The sequence below is a fragment of the Myxine glutinosa genome, chromosome 3 (assembly GCF_964187855.1).
Source record: "Myxine glutinosa chromosome 3, kmMyxGlut1.1, whole genome shotgun sequence".
NCBI classification, from domain to species: Eukaryota; Metazoa; Chordata; class Myxini; order Myxiniformes; family Myxinidae; genus Myxine; species Myxine glutinosa.
The window spans coordinates 144,523,104-144,543,947 of NC_136263.1; the positions used below are offsets into that span (position 1 = coordinate 144,523,104).

At 42.1% G+C, this 20,844-nt stretch overlaps 1 protein-coding gene across 1 annotated transcript in view; it reads right to left on the reverse strand.

Annotated features, from left to right (window-relative positions):
* LOC137412084 (actin-related protein 2/3 complex subunit 1A) overlaps window positions 1-20,844 on the reverse strand; it is a 79,680-nt gene that overhangs the window by 53,960 nt on the left and 4,876 nt on the right. The window contains exons 2-4 of the mRNA XM_068097337.2: window positions 19,561-19,651; window positions 13,694-13,798; window positions 6,058-6,280 (exon numbers count right to left, since the gene is read on the reverse strand). Coding sequence (XP_067953438.1) covers window positions 6,058-6,280; window positions 13,694-13,798; window positions 19,561-19,624 — 392 coding nt within the window. The 5' untranslated portion in view covers window positions 19,625-19,651. The remainder of the gene's footprint in view (window positions 1-6,057; window positions 6,281-13,693; window positions 13,799-19,560; window positions 19,652-20,844) is intronic.

Consider the following 20,844-nt stretch of genomic DNA (forward strand, 5'->3'; position numbering starts at 1 on the left):
CCGACTGGACAACCCTCCCATCCACTTTCTGAATAATCCTCTCCAAGAAGTTCTGTCACTCAAGCTTTTGGGTCTCACTATCTGCCATGATCTTTCCTGGGAAAACCACATTTCAAATCTGGCCTCCAAAGCCAGTCGCCGACTAGGAATCCTCCGTCGTGCGAAGTCCTTCCTTGGCACACCTGAGCTCCTCACCACATGCAAGGCTTTCATCCGCAGCTCAATGGAATACGACTCTCCCGTCTGGGCTGGTGCTCCTGCCTCACACCTAGCTCGTCTTCACGCTGTTGAAACCAAAGCATTCAGAATCATTGGAATCTCCCGCGATGAAGCTAACACCAAGGGCCTTTCACTCACTCACCGCAGGCAGGTTGGTGGTCTTTCCGTCTTCTACCGACTCCTCTCTGGCCTTGCCCCCCCCAGCTCTCTCTGGGCTCTGTCCCCCAAATATTCCTACAGGTGGTGCACAAGATCTGCCTGCAACCATCTTATGGTTAAACTGCCATAATCAAGACTTTCTGCTCACCTTCACTCCTTCATTCCCCTTTTCTCCCGCCTCTGGAACAAACTCCCTCACTCTCTTCAATCCCACTCCACCCTCCCGGTCTTTAAAACAGCTGTTCACCACCATCTCTTATCTTCCCCCATCCAAAACCTTGATCTTTTCTACCCCCGCTAATTTCACCCCAAATCCTAAAACTTTTTTGAAATACCAACTTCTGTCCTGGAAGTCCTTGGTCTCCTTGTGTTTTACACTCTCCCCCGCCCCCCCCCCCTTCCCATGCCTCCTCCCCCCGGGCCCTCTCCCTCCCGCGCTTCTCCCTGCTCTCGGGTGTTGTATTTGTGTGCTTCCCCTCCTCTCCCCATCTTGTCTTCCGCTCCCTCTTTTTGTATGTTTTGTTTGTCTGGTTGATTTGTTTGTGAAATAAATGTTAGCTCTTTCACGAGCCTCGATTCAGTATACAAAAAAAAAAAAAACATGATAATACATACTTGTACCAATGGTTGGTCAAAATTACTTCACTGGTTCACAAGTTATCATGGTAACAGTATTTTTTTTAACCTAGCATGCCCTCTGACCTTTGACCTCTTAAGCCCAAAATCTAATCAGTTAATCTTTTCCTCATTATGCATACCTGCACCAGGTTTGACTTAGATTCCTTCAGACGTTCTCAAGTTATTGCGGTACCAAAAACCTATCACGAACAGACGGACGGATGGACAATCCAAAAACAATGCCTCCAGCAACTTCGTCAAGTGAGGCATAAAAACCAAAGGAGAATAACAGATTGAAGATTGCAAACAAAGGAGAAGCAAAAGGGCGGCGGGCCAGACTTTAAGAACATAGGCATGCATGCCATCCTGGCCTGTCGGCGAAGAACCAGGGCTGGACAAAACTTTCCCCACCTTTACGGGTGAAAACACAAACAAATTCCAGTTGGGTCTACAGTCACATGAAAAAGTAAGCACACCCCATGTAAAGTTTTGACTTTTTCAACATATTTCAACATACAGCTATTTGATCTTCATTTCAACAATATTGATAGATAAAGGTGATATAATATAACAAATATCATGAAACATTTACATTTTCTAGTCCATTGTATAATTTAAATAAACATAAATGCAAATTTCGCATGTGGAAAAAGTAAGTACACCCTTACATTTATCACTACTTAAAATACCTAAAATTAGAATCATGTGCACCAGCTCAGGTGCAAATGATTAATAATAATAATAATAATTCATTTATTTTGTATAGCGCTTTTCAAGAAGCCCAAAGGCGCTTTGACAGAGTGGAAAACATAATGCATAACAATACATGAAAACAACAATTGCAAAAAGACAAGAATCAATAGGGAAATATTTAAAGCAAAAGGAGGGAGAAGGAGAAGAGATAGTCAGGGGTTAAATGCTGTGGGTTGAATGTTGAATGCAGTGTTGAACAGGTGGGTCTTTAGTGATGTTTTGAATGTGGTGAGTGAGGAGGAGTCTCTGATGGTGTGAGGTAGTGAGTTCCAGAGGGTGGGAGCAGCGATGGAGAAGGCCCGTTAGAACATCGTTAGAGAGGATCTTGGAGGACCCTGTCATATTTAAACCTCAGACATTTAGTTTGGTTTGCTCTTTGTTGTTGAAGTGTGCGGCGTCACCATGCCTAGATCAAAAGAGCTCTCTGAGGCCTTCAGAAAGAAGGTTATAGATGCCTACGAGTCTGGGAAGGGATTTAAAAAGATCTCCAAACAATTAGAAATCAATCATTCGACTGTCCGGAAGATCATCTACAAGTGGAGAAGATTCCAAACAACTGCCAACTTGTTCAGGCCAGGCCGCCCCAGCAAGTTCAGCCCGAGAGCAGACCGCAAGATGCTGAAAGAAGTCTCTAAGAACCCCAGAATGTCATCACGGGACCTACAGGTAGCTCTTGCCACTGTTGGTAGACTCATGCACTTTGACATCATTAGAAAGAGGCTGCAAAAATTTGATCGACATGGGAGGTATGCCAGGAGGAAACCTTTGCTGTCCAGAAAGAACATCAGGACAAGACTAAAGTTTGCCAATGAACACCTCGGCAAAGACCAGCACTTCTGGAACAATGTGCTTGGGACAGATGAGTCAAAGGTCGAGCTATTTGGCCACAGTACCAGAAGACATGTTTGGCGAAAACCAGAGACAGCATTTGACCACAAGAACCTGATACCAACTGTAGAGCATGGTGGTGGAAATATTATGGTTTGGGGCAGCTTTGCTGCATCAGGGCCAAGGCAGCTCACCATCATAGAATCCACTATGAATTCTTCATTGTACCAGAGGGTGCTTGAGGATAATGTGAGGCCATCTGTCGGAAAGTTGACGCTCAACCGAAGGTGGACCTTGCAACATGACAATGACCCTAAACATCTATCTATAATTCCAGTAATCTCTGTACGTTTGTACGTTTGTTTGTCTGTGACCGCTGTTTCTCGACAACCACGGGTCCGATATACTTTTAACTTGCCAGGTATATTGCTGGGGACCCGAGGATGTGCCTTTTCAAGGTTTCATATTAATCGGACAATTACTTACCGAGCTATGTCCAAAAAACGATTCAACCAATCAGAGAGCAGCGAGCGAACGTGGCGGACACACTCTGCCTCGGATGGCACATTTGAGAGCGTATTCATTTATTTCACGTTTGCAAACTATGTTGGCGCTATGTTGGCGTTAAACTATGTTTTAAAACTAATAAAAACCCCGGGGGGATTGTCACTGTACTCGCAAGCCGTTCGCCGTTCGCTTTGGCATTGCGAATGGACCAAAACATTTCATGCACCAAACCATTTCATGTAAAGCGTTCGCCGTTCGCTTTGGCGTTGCGAATGGACCAAAACATTTCATGAACCAAACCATTTCATGTAAATATAGGGGGGGATATAATTTTAGATATAGATATAGTACGGGCATGCCCTAGTACCAGTAAATCCACCAATGAATGGCTGAAAAGAAAGAAATGGAGGGTTCTGGAATGGCCAAGTCAAAGCCTGGATGTAAATCCCATCGAGATGTTGTGGGGGGATTTGAAACGAGCTGTGCATGCAAGAAACCCCTCAAACATCGCACAGCTGAAATAATTCTGCATGGAGGAGTGGGCAAAAATTTCTCCCAGTCGATGTCAGAGACTGGTAGACAGTTAGAAGAAACGCCTACTTGAGGATGTTTCTGCCAAAGGGGGCAATACCACCTATTAGAGCCAAGGGTGTACTTACTTTTTCCACATGTGAAATTTGCATTTATGTTTGTTTAAATTATACAATGGACTACAAAATGTAAATGTTTCATGATATTTGTTATATTATATCACCTTTATCTCTCAATATTGTTGAAATGAAGATCAAATAGCTGTATGTTGAAATATGTTGAAAAGTCAAAACTTTTCATGGGGTGTACTTACTTTTTCGTGTGACTGTATATGTGCCTGCGGAACACCAGGATGACAGCTTATAGCCGGGCCGAGGTTCAAACCCGGGCTAGACAGCTCAGAGGTTACAGTGCATACCGCAAGGCTATTCTGCCAACCCCTATAAAATGAAATATGTTACATCAAAACCAAGATAAAAGGCCGATGGATTTTACCCGGAGGCCTTTGAAAGTCAGGCAGGGCAAAGGAGCTCTTGCTTCACATGCACACAACTGTAAGGTCATAGCTTGCTTGCATTCTGAATTAATTGCAATCTGGGATACTATAACAAGAAAAAAAAGCAAAACTTGATGCACCTGCTGAACACATGCAGGTGTTCCACACATTGCACAGACAACAGCAACTTTTGGTTTCTGCAGCTACAGTGCCTATAGAAAGTCTACACCCCCTTTCAAATGTTTCACCTTTTGTTGCCTTATAGCCTGGAATTAAAATGCATTAAATAAGGCTTTTCCCACCTCTATTTACACATCGTAACCCACAACCTCAAAGTGAAAAACAAATTCTACAAATTTTAGAAAATTAATCAAAAATAAAAAAACGAGAAAATCTTGGCTGGATAAGGGTCCATCCCCCGACCCACACCTACCCCCCCCCCCCCCGCCCCCCGCCCCCCAAACTAATGATAATTGTAAATTAGCTCAAGTGTAACCGATCACCTTCAAAATCACACACCAAGTTAATTGGCCTCCACCTGTGTTAAATTGTGGTGATTCTGATTATATTTCAGAATTAAATCAGATGTTCCTGTCGGTTGTCTCTGCTGGGTAGTGCGTTTCACAGCAAAGACTCAACCATGAAGACCAAGGAGCTTTCAAAAGACCTCTGGGAAAAAGTTGTGGAAAGGCACAGATCAGGGGATGGGTATAAAAATATTTCAAAGGCCTTGACTATTACTTGGAGCACAGTAAATACAATCATTAAGAAGTGGAAGGCCTATGGTACAACCACGACCCTGCCCAGATCAGGTCATCCCTCCAAACTGGATGACAAAGCAAGGAGGAGACTGATGAGAACCACCAAGAGGCCAATGGCAACTTTGAAAGAGCTACAGGCCTTTATAGCAAAGACTGCTTACTGTGTGCATGTGACACCAATATCCAAAGCACTCCACATGTCTGGCCTCTTTGGTTGGGTGGTAAGAAGGAAGCCATTACTCAAAAAAGCCCACCTCGAGTCCCATTTGAGGTATGAAAAAAAACACTGGAGATTCTGAAGCCACATGGCAAAAGGTTTTGTGGTCTGACGAAACCAAGATGGAACTTTTTGGCCTAAATGCAAAACGTTACATTTGGTGCAAACCAAACACAGCACATCACCCAAAGAAGACCATCCCTACTGTGGAGCAAGGTGGTGGCAGCATGGAGCAATGGATGGTGCAAAATACAGAAAATTCCGAGAGGAAAACCTGCTGCCCTCTGCAAGAAAGATGAAATTGGGACGGAAGTTCACCTTTCAGCATGACAACGACACAAAGCACACAACCAAAGCTACACTGGAGTGGCTAAGGAACAAAAAGATAAATGTCCTTGAGTGACCCAGTCAGAGCCCCGACCTAAATCCAATCGAAAATCTGTGGTATGACGACGATTGCTGTCCATCAACGCTCCCCATGCAACTTGACTGAGCCTGAACATTTTTGTGCAGAAGAATGGGAAAATATTGCCCAATCAAGGTGTGCAAAGTTGGTAGAGACGAATCCCAACAAACTCACGCTGTAATTGCTGTCAATGGTGCTTCCACCAAGTATTAACTCAGATGGGTGGACACTTATCCAACCAAGATATTCTAGTTTTGTATTTTTAATAAATTTTCTGAAATTTGTAGAATTTGTTTTACACTTGAAAGTTGTGGGTTTCGATGTGTAAATAAAGGTGGAAAAAGTCTGATTTAATACAATTTCATTCCAGGCTACAAGGCAACAAAAGGTGAAAATTTGGAAAGGGGTACAGACTTTCCATAGGCACTGCACATTGATTTTGTAGTACGAGTTGATTATAGCCTCTGTTAAACTATGTTTTACAAAAGTAAACTCTTGATAACAGAAGAAAAGCAAGACCCGTGCCTTTGAATGAAGAATATATCCAGCTGGGAAAGCTCACCAGTCATTCTCCTGCTCAAAATAGCAAACAGATATGAGGCGAGCCCCGCTTCCCACAGCAAACTTGTTTTCACGTGGTGACCACTTCACACAGGTGGCTGCGCGGTTGATGCGCAAGATAACAAGCGTCGGCTTCCACGCACCCTCGCGCAGAGTCCACACATACGCATTGCGATCGGCACCGCATGTCACGATGCGGTTACTTTGAGGTGCCCAATCAATACCTGCAAAAGATTGAGGAACAACGATAAATTAACACCAGAAAAAATCAATAGTGACACTGAAACAACTTTTCTCAAATAATTTTAGAGCAAACATTGAAGTAGTGTCCTACAAATAAAATGATGCACAAAATTCAGTCAATCATAATTATGCCACAAAATATATATAGATTAAGCCCAAACAAATAATAAATAAAAAGTAAAAATCATTTATTTTCCCAAACAAGATCGTCGGTCATTATTTTCCATCTGCAATCGGATAAAAACCACCTTTAGAGGCCATTTTTCCCCGCAAGCGGGGGTTGGCCTTTTTCGGGAACTGTGGTTGTTGTTGTTTTTCGGTCCCCTTTTTGAAGCAATGTTTTACGGCCGGATGCCCTTCCTGACGCCAACCCTTTTTGCCGCCTTTAACGACAAGCAGGGAATTACCAGTGAACTGGTACTCAATTTGCCGACCTCGGCAAACAGATAACATCGGATAACAGATAACATCGGAATCGGAATCGGCATCGGAATCGGATAACAGAGAGATAATAAATGATGATTCAAAAACCACAGCAGGCTTAATGCAAGGCTGAGCATAATTGGCATCTGGAGGCGAAGCAGTTACAGCAAAGGTCACAATTCAACAGCCCACAGCCTTGTCATGATAACAACACCCAAATTAGATGCAACTTCAAACCGCTTCTTCTGTTTCAAAAGCACTGCCAACATGGTTTATCAATTAATGCACAAAATTATCCAGGTAGTACAACTTTGTACAAGTACCAAGCATAGAGTGATGCTTCAAAAAAACTGGCAAGCAATTATGATCGAGTTGGTTGTCCACTGCAGGGCGAAAGTTTCCCTCAAGATGATCCATTCTGTTCATTTAATGCATTTTGAGGCCATTGTAATCCAGTAAATTTTTTGATTTCATCTCTTTGGCTGATTTTTGGTCGACTACCACTTCTTCCAGGGCCTTCTCTCATTTACCAGTTTGCAATTGTTGTTGTAGCAAGAACGGACAACCGGCGGACATGTCCAGCCCAGTTCCTTTTCAGTTTTATTTTATTACAACCAGAATGTCAAAGATTGTTTTCTGTCTGATACATTGGTTTATATTCATGACCCTTTATATTATGCCAAGACAGAATCTTTCCATGGCTTTTAGGTGGTGATTAATTTGTCCACGGAAGGTGGAGAGATGTTGTTTTCACCTCTGTCTGTCTGTGAGCAGAATATCTAAAAATGTTATGGACTGATTCAGACGAAACTTGGTGGACTGGTTGGGTGTGTGGCAATGACAAATTGATAAGATTTTGGTGAAGATGTGGATCCTGATTGGTGATTCTTCACCATTGAGACACACACAACACACAACATGCATTTTAAGGCCATGTTCCCTGCTAGAGCGGGGGTTAGCGGGGGTTAGCGGCGGTCTTCACCATTGAGAGATGGGGCCAAAAACTATACATAGCACAATATTTCAAAACGTTATGGATGGATTATGACAAAACTTGATGGGTAAGTTGGGTAGGCAACAAGAACAAGCTGATTCGATTTTGATGAAGGACTGGAAAAAGATCCGGCCTCTCAGTGGGATACAAAATGTAAACTGTTCAGCCTGGCAGAGGTATGCGCTCTAAGGAGTGCCATTCTAGCCACACATTCTAGACCTAGACTAGATTCATTCTAGACTAGATTCTAGACCACATTCTAGTGCCATTCTTCATCGCCAAAGGTGGACAGAGGTTACAGTGCCTTCAGAAAGTATTCACAACCCTTGAATTTTTTCACACTTTGTTATGTTACAGCCTGAATTTAAAATGATTTGACTTGAATTTTTTGTCAATGATCTACACATAATGCCCCATTATGTGAACAGTATTCCATTGAGGAACAGTATTCCTCAATGGAATACTGTTCTCCCCTCTGGGCTGGTGCTCCTGCCTCACACCTTGCTCGGCTTCACGCTGTTGAGGCCAAAGCTTTCAGAATCATTGGAATCTCCTGCGATGTAGTCAACACCGAGGGCCTTTCACTCACTCACCGCAGGCAGGTTGGTGGTCTTTCTGTCTTCTACCGACTCCTCTCCGGCCTTGCTCCCCCAGCTCTCTCTGTGCTCTGTCCCCCCAATATTCCTTCAGGTCGCACAAGATCTGCCTGCAACCCTCTTATGGTTAAACTGCCAAAGTCTAGGCTCTCTGCTCACCTTCACTCTTTCATTCCCCTTTTCTCCCGCCTCTGGAACAAACTCCCCCACTCCCTTCAATCCCACTCCTCCCTCCAGGTCTTTAAAACAGCTGTTCACCACCATCTCTTATCTTCCCCCATCGAAAACCTTGATCTTTTCTACCCCCGGTAATTCACCCCAGAGTCCTTGCAGTGTTCATATGTTTTATTCCTCTCCCACCTCCCCCCAAGTCCTCCTGATGTCCCTGCTCTCAAATGTTGTGTTTGTGTCCTTCCCCCTCTTCCCCCTCTCTTTTGTGTCCTTCCCCCTCTCTCCCCATCTTGTCTGCCGCTCCCCTTGTTTTTTGTGTTTTGTGTGTCGGTTTGTCTTTTTGTGTGATTAATGTTAGCTCTTTCACGAGCCTCGATCTGGTATACAAAAAACAAAAAAAAACAAAAAAAAAAAGGGGAATTTTTTTTTTACAGAAATTTCAACAACATAATTAAAAATGAAGCACATCAATATTTAATTTAAGAAAGCATTCAGCCTCCCAAGTCAATACTTCGTAGACGCTCCTTTGGCGAGGATCACTGCTTCAATTCTTCTTTGGTATGTCTGTATCAGCTTTGCACATCTGGATTGAGGGAGTTTCTCCCATTCTTCCTTGTATATTTTCTCGAGCTCTATCAAGTAGGATGGTGAGCGTTGGTAAACAGCAATCTACAAATCTTTCCACAAATTCACAATGGGATTCAAGTCTGGGCTTTGGCTGGGCCACTCAAGGACTTTCACGTTCTTGTCCTGAAGCCATTCCAGTGTTGTTTTGGCTGTATACTTGGGGTCATTGTCCTGTTGGAAAGTAAATCTACGCCACAGTCTAAGTAAGGTCTTTTGCACTCTGAAGAAGGTTCTCCTCAAGGGTTTGCCTGTATTTGGTCTATTTATTGCTCCCTCTATCCTTACAAGTCTTCCAGTCACTGCTGCTGAAAAGCATCCCCACAGCATGATGCTGCCACCACCATGCTTCACGGTAGGATTGTGTTCGGTGGGTGATGAGTTATGCTTGGTTTCTGCCAGACATAGCACTTTGCATTCAGGCCAAAGAGTTCAATTTTCGTCTCATCAGACCACAGAATATTTTGCCTCGTGCTCTCAGTCTTTCACGTGCCTTTTTCCAAACTCGAGGTGTGCTGTCATGTGCCTTTTTCTCAGGAGTGACTTCCATCTTCCCAGAAATCCTAGATTTGTGAAGTGCTGCAGAGACTGTTGTCCTTGTTACTTTTGTTAATTTTAATCTCTTTTATTGCTCCTTTATTCTTTAAATTCTCTCTTGATTTATATATCTGTCAAAGGAGAAGTTAATTCTTACAATTATTTTTATGTAAGGCTCACTTGGCTGCGCATGGATCAGTTAGAGCAGCATTTCCCAACCTGGGGGAATTTTTTAGGATTCCAGGGGGGAAACTTGTAGGTTTGTATGTATGTGAAGGAGTGTGTGGGTGTTGTTATATTTTTATGTTATTTATGTTATTAAGCAAATAAATTTTGTGTTTTGGCTACTTTTTTCCTTGTTCATATATTCATATATATATATATATATATATATATATATATATATAAGGGGGGGGAGGGGTGGGGGGAAATCCAGACGGTTGAACTGGTTGAAGGGGGAAACGACAGAAAAAAGGTTTGGAACCACTGCGTTGGAGGGCGGGGGAGTAGCAGTTGAAACCCTAAACCTATCCAGGTTCCTCCAGACGACTATCTTTGTTCTTTGCTTATCTGAGTTCCTTATAATGACTCTAATGCAGTATTTGTTTTTGTATTTGATTTAGCTTTCAAACAACCTTTATCTATCTATAATTCCAGTAATCTCTGTGTGTGTGTGTGTGTGTGTGTGTGTGTGTGTGTGTGTGTGTGTGTGTGTGTGTGTGTGTGTGTGTGTGTGTGTGTGTGTGTGTGTGTGTGTATATGTGTGTATGTCTGTGTGTTTGTCTGTGACCGCTGTTTCTCGACGACCACGGGTCCGATATACTTGAAACTTGCCAGGTATATTGCTGGGGACCTGAGGATGTGCCTTTTCAAGGTTTCATATTAATCGGACAAGTAGTTACCGAGCTATGTCCAAAAAACGATTCAACCAATCAGAGAGCAGCGAGCTATCACGTGTGCCGAACGTGCCGAACAGACTCTGCCTCGGACGGCACATTTGAGAGCGTATTCATTTATTTCACGTTGGCAAACTATGTTGGTGTTAAACTATGTTTTAAAACTAATTAAAACTAATTTGATAATTCATCGTAACTGCGATATGCGACCTTCCGGACAGTCAAATGAGGACGTCACTTCCGGACTTACGGATAGTCATAGTGACGCTGAACGTGGCGAGCAGACGCTGCCTCGGACGGCACATTTGAGAGCGTATTCATTTATTTGACGTTGCAATCTGTGTTGATTGTTGTAAGGTACGATCGATTGTAGTACATACATATTTATATTTTGTACATATTCATTACGGGCACGTCACGGGTACGGGTACGGTACGGGTACGGTTCCGGGTACGGTTCCGGGTACGGTACGGTTACGGGTACGCCACGTACGGGCACGTCCTAGTTTAATCAATTTAAAGTACAGGACCAAATAATTGAATGCAAATCATTGGTCAAATCAATATCACATTAACGAGCACATGAACAGGCTGGTAATGAGAACATAAACAAGCATTTACACCAGCATTTGCCAGTTAAAAGCAAAGGACCGGTTAAAGAGTTCCAGCTGAAGAACACAAACATTTTCCATTGATCATTCCAATGAAAAAAAAAAAAAAACTTACAAAATGTTTTGCTGCAGAAAACATGAATTCAAAAAAACTTTCACAAATAAACCAATCATTCTCTTTTTAGAATTGCTATAGGAAAAGGGGAAGACACATTGGGAGAAGAGGAAGCAGAGAAGTTTTAACCACAATCTACTCCCCTCCCCTTTAGTGCAGCAAACAAAGGATAATCTAAAAGATATCCACAGGGTCTACAGTGGATAGAATTACAATAATGATTGTTGTTACAAATGCTGCTGCACAAAGTGGGGGTACCTCTGACCCATGCAGCATGCTATGGGGTGTTACTGACATCAAGCAATGTAACAGGATCAATAAGCAGTTTACAAAACTTGGTGTCAAGGAATACAAGAGAAAACAAAACCATCTGCTACCAACAGTTGAGGCAATAATCTCTCAATTGAACCAAGAATTGAACCTGGGCTGTGTATAAGGCAACAGATCACTGCTTCAATCGCTTCCAGATTTTTTTTTTAAATACAAGCAAATTGTTTGCTGTTAAGAAATATGCAGCTCGATAAACAGTGCCTACATAAAGTATTTACACCCCTTGACTTTTTCACAATTTGCTGTGTTACAGACTAAATTTTAAATGGATTAAATTTAAATTTTTGGCACTGATCTACACGCAGCAAAATGTGAAAACACTTTGTTCACGGAAGCACGTCTGCCTCTGTCTGGTAAGCAAGAGGCCATTGACCTTCATAGTTTCTCTTTCTTCTGTTCTTTTCTCCCTCTGTGGATGGTCTGATGGGTACCCTGTATTGTGTCCATCCGGTAGGTAAGGCCTAGCATTAAGTCTGCATCGCGTACACTTTCTTTTCCGCTTGTAAATATTGCTGCACCCTTCATTCCTTGCGATAATTTGTGCATTTTGAGTTTACATCACCCCATTTGTTCCCTTTGCCTTCTTCCCCCCCACCCCTCCTCCCCCACCAACCCATTGAACATTAAAGCCCTCGAGCTCCTTTCAAACTTTGCATGATCGGAGAAGTTGAACACGGCACGTACACCACCTCCCACTTGTGCCTTGTATAAATAAATCCCTTGATGACATTATTTTCCAATCTGTGTCCGTCATTTCCTCCATTGATCCAGCGCTGTTCACACTTACGTTAGCCTGGATGATTTACATTCCCCAATTGATTGTCTTATTACGGTCTGGCATGCACCAGTGCTAAAGCTTGGCCACCCTAATTAAATATCTAATTAAGATAAGATTGGTGCATATCAGAGGGCGTGTTCCAGGTTGGAAAGCAAGTGGCACAGGTAAACGGTAAGTTAGATGGTGAACCCTGTAACCGCGTGGCGGACCAATTGGTGATCGCGGTTGGCTAGCAACCTGCCATGGTGCAAAGTTATTTGTGCTCCGTAGCCTCAAGCCAGTTAAGTTTGAGGAGAACCAGGGATTCCCCCACGTAGTCCCCCACATAGATGGATTGACTGATTTCAACTGAGGTTATGGATCTACTGATCAATGGAGGTAATCTTCTGATATGGATCCATGACTGAGGTTATTAACTGAGGTTAATACATACAACATACTGGCTGCATGAGTGGTTCATTTTGAAAGGCAAAATAAAATAAGAAAGATGAAGGTACTGAAAAGTAATAAAAACAATGTGATAGAATTTTTTTCAGTTGTTGCAGAGAAACGCATGAATATAAATGCCAAAAATTAAACAGGTAAACAGGTAATAGTCATGAACAGGTTATACACATGGATGATGCACAATATTTTTTCGCAAAGATAACCTCTGAAAAAATGGAATTGAACTAGCATTCCATCAAATTTTCTGACTGCAAAACTCCATCACCCTGCTGAGGCTTCATTCAATGGGAATATGAGTGGATCTGGAACGGTATAGTGGGGGTCAAGGGAGGGGGGGCAGTATGGCAGGAGGGCAGGGGGAGTGGTCCAGACCATCCAGTACAATCACCCTCCCAAATGCAACCATTTATGGCATAATGTTTCAAAACTGAAATTCTGAAATTAGTAGCTGCGTGAGTATAACATGTATGACATGCAAGACAAGCATGCAGGAAACAATAGCAGGTTATACAATTGACTCACATGGGATCCCTTCGGTAGTTGCAGGCAGTTTTTTTTCCTGCCCATCACAACTTGAAGGAACCGTGACTTTTCTTTACAATTATATACTTCACAACTGCCAGTTGCTTTACGTCATCGCTGATCGCATTGCCAACATCAGTACTAAGGGATTCTTCCAAAATGGCCAATGTACGACAAATTTGGCAGTGCCGCGTTGAATTGGCACACTGGATAGACGATAGCAACACATAGTCTGAAAATGCTGCTACAGCGTACATGCATTATTTCTTAGCAGTATCAAGAAAAGTCAAGAGATGGTAAACTCTTAGTGATGTAAACAAACATTCTCCAGCATATTTGGAAGGCTCTTACCTGTGATGCGCCCATTGTGCTCCTTCAGTTCATTTGCCTTCGTCCACTGAGTGCCATTCTTCTGAAATATGTGCACTTCATGGTTGTTGGGGCTAATTGCAATTTCTGAAAACAAATTAATGAAAGCACTTAGGACAATTAACCATTGAAGTCTCTGCTGCTTACTATAGTGCTGCAACAGGCAAGCTGCACGGAGTAGAAAGTTGGACACAAGGCCACTTGAGCACTCAGTGCAAATGATTACGCAAGTTCGATTCATAGAGCAATGAATGGCACCAAGTATAAGATCCTGGTCTGGAATTGCAAGCATTTTCCAATGTGTTGCTGGTAAACTCAGGACTCCTGACTGAACAACTGCAAATTTCTGTTTTAATTCATTCAGTGGAGCTTAGACAGCATTAATAAAGATCAGTAATGCAGTGGAGATGCCGCAAACTAAAGGAGATGCACAATAGATGATTGCCAAGTTCAATGGATAGGGTCCATGGACCATTTATATTGAGAAGTATTCATCTTCACCGGAAATGTGCAAAATTATTGTGGAAAATAGCTTCATTACCTCCGCCACCAAAGGTGGACGGAGTTTATGTTTTCACCCATGTTTGTCTGTCTGTTTGTCTGTGTGTCTGTCTGTGAGCAGGTTATCTCAAAAGGTTATGTAGCGATTCGGACGAAACTTGGTGGAGATGTTGGGTGAGTGACAGACGAATTGATTCGATTTTGGTAAAGATCCGAATCCGGACACCAGAATTTTTAAATTGTTTAAGTTATTCTTTACCATTGAGAGATAAGAACAAAAACTAGAAATAGCATGATATTTCAAAAAGGTATGGTCGGATTTGGATGAAACTTAGTGGATTAGTTGGGTAGGTGATAAGAACAAGCCAATTAGATTTTGGTTCAGGTACGAATGCAGATCAGGCCTATCGGTGGGATACAAAATGTAAACTGATCAATCAGGGTGGAGCTTATTTTTGAACTTTTGTAATATGATCTTCTTACCTTCTCAATTTGTTCCTATATATTAAATAAATAATTCAGGCAAAATATGAGCACAATTGAACAATATTTAGGGGTAGCTCAATGATGGTAAAATTTCTGATACCCCAAAGCTGCGGCCGCCCTTTTATTTCGCATACTACTGATAATAGATTAATTCTGTTAATAAATTAAGAACCCAATTTTAACTACTAAGTAAATTGACACTCTCTCCTATCATCATACACACAACATGCAATCATTGTGGTAAAATTAATTACTGGGAACACAGATAAAACCTTTAAGTTATAAAACTCTGTGCTCCATTAAATAAATAATTACAGTAGTAATATGTACATTGTACATACACAATATCTGTTATAATAAAAGAGTAAAATGTTCGTTGAGCTAGAGTCTGCTAGACAATAAATGCTAAAATGAGATGTAGCGCTGACCTGGGAACGCTTATCACCATAGTATCTAAAAGTAAACACTGTACATTAGGGTGGAGCTTTAAAAATTTTAAACAACTAAACTTTTATTTTTGAAAGTCTTACCCCCTTAATCTGTTCCATATAATATAGAAACACTGTATAAAAAGGTTGAGCACTAAATTATTATGTTTAGGGGTAGCTCAAGGGCCTCAAATATTATGACAATTATAAAAATTCAACGAATTACGAGTATATCAGACTATATCTTAATTTATTTTAAACAACACACTTGAACACAGTATTTATTTTTGAACACGTTAATAGTGAATTCTTTGTTCAGTTTCTGACAGAGTTCATAGTATCAGTCTGACAATGTCCAGCAAACCCCAAATTTATTATTTTCATGGCATCCCGGACAGTGTATGTTTTCTGCTATCAGGGTACATTCTGCGATGGTCCTCGACAACTTGCAGCAGGAATTGCAGCTGAGTTTCATCGTGGGTTATCAACCCACTGTACTCCTGAATAAGTGCCACTCCATGTTCAGCGTAGTCATTGACAACTTTTAGAGAGTTGACTGTTTCTGCAGCCTGCTTGTAGTCGTCTCTGTCATCCCACAAGTCCGGATCAACCGCGAGAAATCCATCTGGAAGTTCCATCATTCGCAGAAGTTTCATTGACCTTGCTGTAACGAAATCTTCCAAGTTCTTGTCCTTGAATGAATCAAGAGCAACAGTGATTCGCTTGGAATGATCCTGATCTTGGTCTTCTTCATTCTTCATGGCACTCACCATCAGTCTCTTGGTTGACGAACTGACCCGACTGTCGAAGAAAGCCTAGCTAACAAGTTCCTGTGACAAGTACCACACGTGATTGGAAAACTTGCGTGATGTTGACTTTGAGATGGCTGGATGGATTGATGAGTATTCAAGCAGTGACTTCAGCAGCAGCAGGTCACTGTAAGGAGCACCTGATGCTTGAGGTGCAGAGATCCAGGCTGTCAGGTAGACACGTACTGTGAATACACACACATCACGTAATCCTCTCTTTTCTGCAGGAGTCAGTTTGAATTGAGCCTTGAACATCCAGATCTTGAGACAGTATATTACTTTGGACATCCAGCGGGCGTGGTGCATTGCTCCGGGTGACATGAATCGCACTCCTCTGGCAGGAGCAGCACCGAGAAAGACAATCACAAGTTCCAAGAATTCTTTATAATCATCTCTCGGCTGACTCTGTTCAAGATGCTTGTTGGCATAATCGATAGTGCCTTGCTTTATGTCTTCCACTAGACTTGCCACGTCATCAGCTGCAATCCCTGGTTCATACTTGGCCGTGTCTATGAATCCCCAGTATTCCTGGAAGCGTTTGAAGAGTGGAACCTCGGGAGAAGATTTGGCTCCCAATCCCATACACACTTGGAACACTGCACCAATTATCAATTCCATAATGTGATGCCTGCAAGCTAGTGACAAGAGCTCCTTCTCAAGCTTCTGCTCTAGGACACAGGCACCAGCGATCCGACCAGTGTTTGAGCTGGTCGTGTCAAAACACATAGCTCGGATGCTGTCGGCTACGCCCCAGTCTTCAATGGCTCCAAAGACAGCAGCAGCCTGAGCCTCGCCTGTTCCAGATGGAAGCTTGGCAACTGTGAGTAGCTGAGAAACTCCTTTCCCTGAAACCAATACTGGCAGGCGATCAACCTTCTCTTTTCCAATTAGATCAAGGATCAGTTTGCCGTCCCAGTGAACAACAAGGGGAACGTTACCCTGAAACTCCGCCTTTATATTTGCAGATCTCTGGACTCGGTGTTGTACTCTTTGTCGGCGAATTGAGTCTCTGTTTAGAGCAAGTTCATCAATGTTCTGTCCCAAGCTTTTGGAAGTTTCTGCTATAACAAAAACGGCTTTGCGGTCTGACACTTTTGTGCGATCTAGAGCGGCTGCGAGTTCTTCAGTAACGACAGTTTTTCACCCCCTCTTTCTTTTTCGTGTCTGAAATGTGATGCTCCAGCAGCTCCCTCACTTGCATTGTCCCCAGTTTCCATATTTTCACTATCTTCTGCTGAGCTGTTTTCAGATTCAGAACCAGATGAAATCAGTTCAGCTGTAGAAGCTGCTAACTGTTTCATTTGCTCCATTCGCTGTCGCCTGGCAAGCATTTCCTCCTCTCTTTTGGACGCCTTTTTCTCTTTCGCAGCAAGCTTTACATATACTCCAGCCAGCGACCCCCTTCCCTTTTCTCGCTGGGCTAACAAGAAATCCTTGTCTTCTTGTAATACTGACGTATTGGTCAGAGCATCAGCGTGAGCGACATCAAAAAGGTCTTCAATCAAAAAGGTCAAAAAGGTCTTAGAATCCTGCTGCTGCTGAAGTCACTGCTTGAATACTCATCAATCCATCCAGCCATCTCAAAGTCAACATCACGCAAGTTTTCCAATCACGTGTGGTACTTGTCACAGGAACTTGTTAGCTTGGCTTTCTTCGACAGTCGGGTCAGTTCGGCAACCAAGAGACTGATGGTGAGTGCCATGAAGAATGAAGAAGACCAAGATCAGGATAATTCCAAGCGAATCACTGTTGCTCTTGATTCATTCAAGGACAAGAACTTGGAAGATTTCGTCACAGCAAGGTCAATGAAACTTCTGCGAATGATGGAACTTCCAGATGGATTTCTCGCGGTTGATCCGGACTTGTGGGATGACAGAGACGACTACAAGCAGGCTGCAGAAACAGTCAACTCTCTAAAAGTTGTCAATGACTACGCTGAACGTGGAGTGGCACTCATTCAGGAGTACAGTGGGTTGATAACCCGCGATGAAACTCAGCTGCAATTCCTGCTGCAAGTTGTCGAGGACCATCGCAGAATGTACCCTGATAGCAGAAAACATACACTGTCCGGGATGCCATGAAAATAATAAATTTGGGGTTTGCTGGACATTGTCAGACTGATACTATGAACTCTGTCAGAAACTGAACAAAGAATTCACTATTAACGTGTTCAAAAATAAATACTGTGTTCAAGTGTGTTGTTTAAAATAAATTAAGATATAGTCTGATATACTCGTAATTCGTTGAATTTTTATAATTTTCATAATCTTTGCGGCCCTTGAGATACCCCTAAACATAATAATTTGGTGCTCAAACTTTTTATACAGTGTTTCTATATGATATGGAACAGAATAAGGGGGTAAGACTTTCAAAAATAAAAATTTAGTTTTTAAAATTTTTTAAAGCTCCACCGTATTGTTCATCCTGGTGTAGGCTCTGAGTGTCATTCTAATTCATATATTTAATTATAATTATTCAAAAGTGGGAAAGGTGGAGGGAGGGTGGAGGAAAATTTGAAGAAGAACTTCATCCGTATGCCAACATTTATGCATTACCTATTTCATTACCGACATACAATACATGTGGGTCTCGCTTAATGGGGTAGGTGTCGGGAGAGAAACAACTTTTGGATATTTTGTACCCCACTTGTGTCATCGATTAGAATACAGAAGCTTGACAAATTCACTTCAGTAAGTAACACCACAAAGACTGCACGACTTCATAACCACAGTCACAAAATAACCACAACTATTTATACTGCAGACGCCAAGAAGACTCTGGAAGGAATCGATCCTGGTTAAAATCTGAATGCATTCCTGCGATCAGGTTTATTGCAACCCTCGTAGTATACAACTACAAAGCACCTGTCAGGGTGGGTCAGGCCAAACCTTTCATGGAGTGATGAAAACATGTCCATGTCATAATTTTAATATGCAGTACAAACAAGTTTTTACTTGAGTGTTAGTTTATTTATGGTTTCATTTTTGCATTAGTCTTACTCACGAGAGTGGAATGTAAAAACGATTCAACTCAGAGTATTTTTCTGAATTTTGCACTCAATTATCCCCAAGAATATGAATGAATGAATGATCGTTTTAAGGCCATTTTCCCCGCTCGAGCAGGGGTTAGCCTTGCGGGCCCCATGACAATCATGGTTCCCTGTTTGAGGCAATGTTTTTATGGCCGGATGCCCTTCCTGACGCCAACCCTTGGTCGCCTCTTACGGTGCGCAGGGATACGGTGTACCTATTCTAAACCGGGGTACACACCGTGATCATTCATCCTAGCAAGCTGGTACTCAATTTGCCGACCTCGGAAGGATGACAGGCTGAGTCAACCCCCCTGGCGTTAATTCAGCGATCGACTGGGATTCGAACCCAGGATCCTCGGATCCCAAGCCGGCACCCTAACCGCTAAGCCAACACCAGGCTCTAAGGAAAAAAAAAAAAAAAAACATTCTAAAAGATTCTTAACAGCAAATAAATAAAAGTAAGTGATCGACACAAGTCAAACAGGAACATTTTTAGAGCAACAGCAAAGGTTCTCCAACAATTTCATAAACACAACTTGAGTGAGTGATAAGTGGCAAAAATGAATGAAAATAAAACAAAATGGGAAATCTTACGCGAGCGATCTTTGTTCCAAGCATGACACGTTATGGGTTCCAAGATGAAGCTGTACAGCGACATGATTATCAGCAAATATCACGTGAAGACCTGATAGCATAAACACATACCCCACAAAAAATGCGTTATTGTTTATCAAGCAATAATACAAACAGTTTCAATGTCAAAAACAGTTTAAAGATTTGAGGAATTTAATTACCTCCACCACCAAAGGTGGATGGAGGTTATGTTTTCACCACTGTCTGTTTGTTTGTCTGTCCGTTTGTGAACAAGAGATCTCAAAAAGTTGCGGACGGATTTGGACGAAATTTTGCAGAGAGGTAGCATGTGTTACTAGGACGAAATGATTAGACTTTGGTGAAGATCTGGATTCGGATACTACAAATTTCTAAGTGATTCTTCACCATTGGGAGATAGGGCGAAACGATACATAGCAGGATATCTCAAAAAGTTGTGGCCGGATTTGGACGAAACTTGGTGGACCAGTTGGGTGTCTCACAAGGACAAATAGGTTCGATTTTGGTGATGATCTGAATATGGATTCGGATATGAGAATTATTTAATTTTTTAAGTGATTCTTCACCATTGGGAGATAGGGCTAAAACCAACATATAGCAGGATATCTCAAAAAGTTGTAGACGGATTTGGACGAAACTTGGTGGACCGGTTGGGTGTCTGATAAGGACGAAATTATTAGATTTTGGTGAAGATCTGAATATGGATTCGGCTACAGGAATTATTTAAATTTTAAGTGATTCTTCACCATTGGGAGATCGGGTGAAAAGCGATATATTACATGATATTTAAAAAAGTTATGGACGAGTTATGAATAAACTTTGTGAACGAGTTGGTTCGGTGACAAGAACAAGCCGATAAGATTTTGGTTCAGGTCCGAATCCATATCTGGCGTATCAGTGGGATACAAAACGTAAACTGTTCACCAGGTGGAGGTATGCGCTCTACTGAGTGCCGTTCTAGTTTCACAAGTTATAGGGGAAAAAAATCCTCCTCTGTAGTTATTTTGCGGATGTCACATGGGGGTGGGGACGGACAGAGAGAAAGGGAATCCCTGTTTGCAATTCACAAGCATGGAGTTTAATCCAATACAATACCATAAAAAATAATCACAACTTCAATCCTACCGATCCATGATTTGATTTATCCTCATGTGTCTAAAGCTAAAAAAAAATAGAACAACTTGCTTACATGTAACACAAGAACAACATTAGGAGGCAGTGGTTAAATCAACACTTTGGAGTTTGAAATTGAGGATCACATCACAT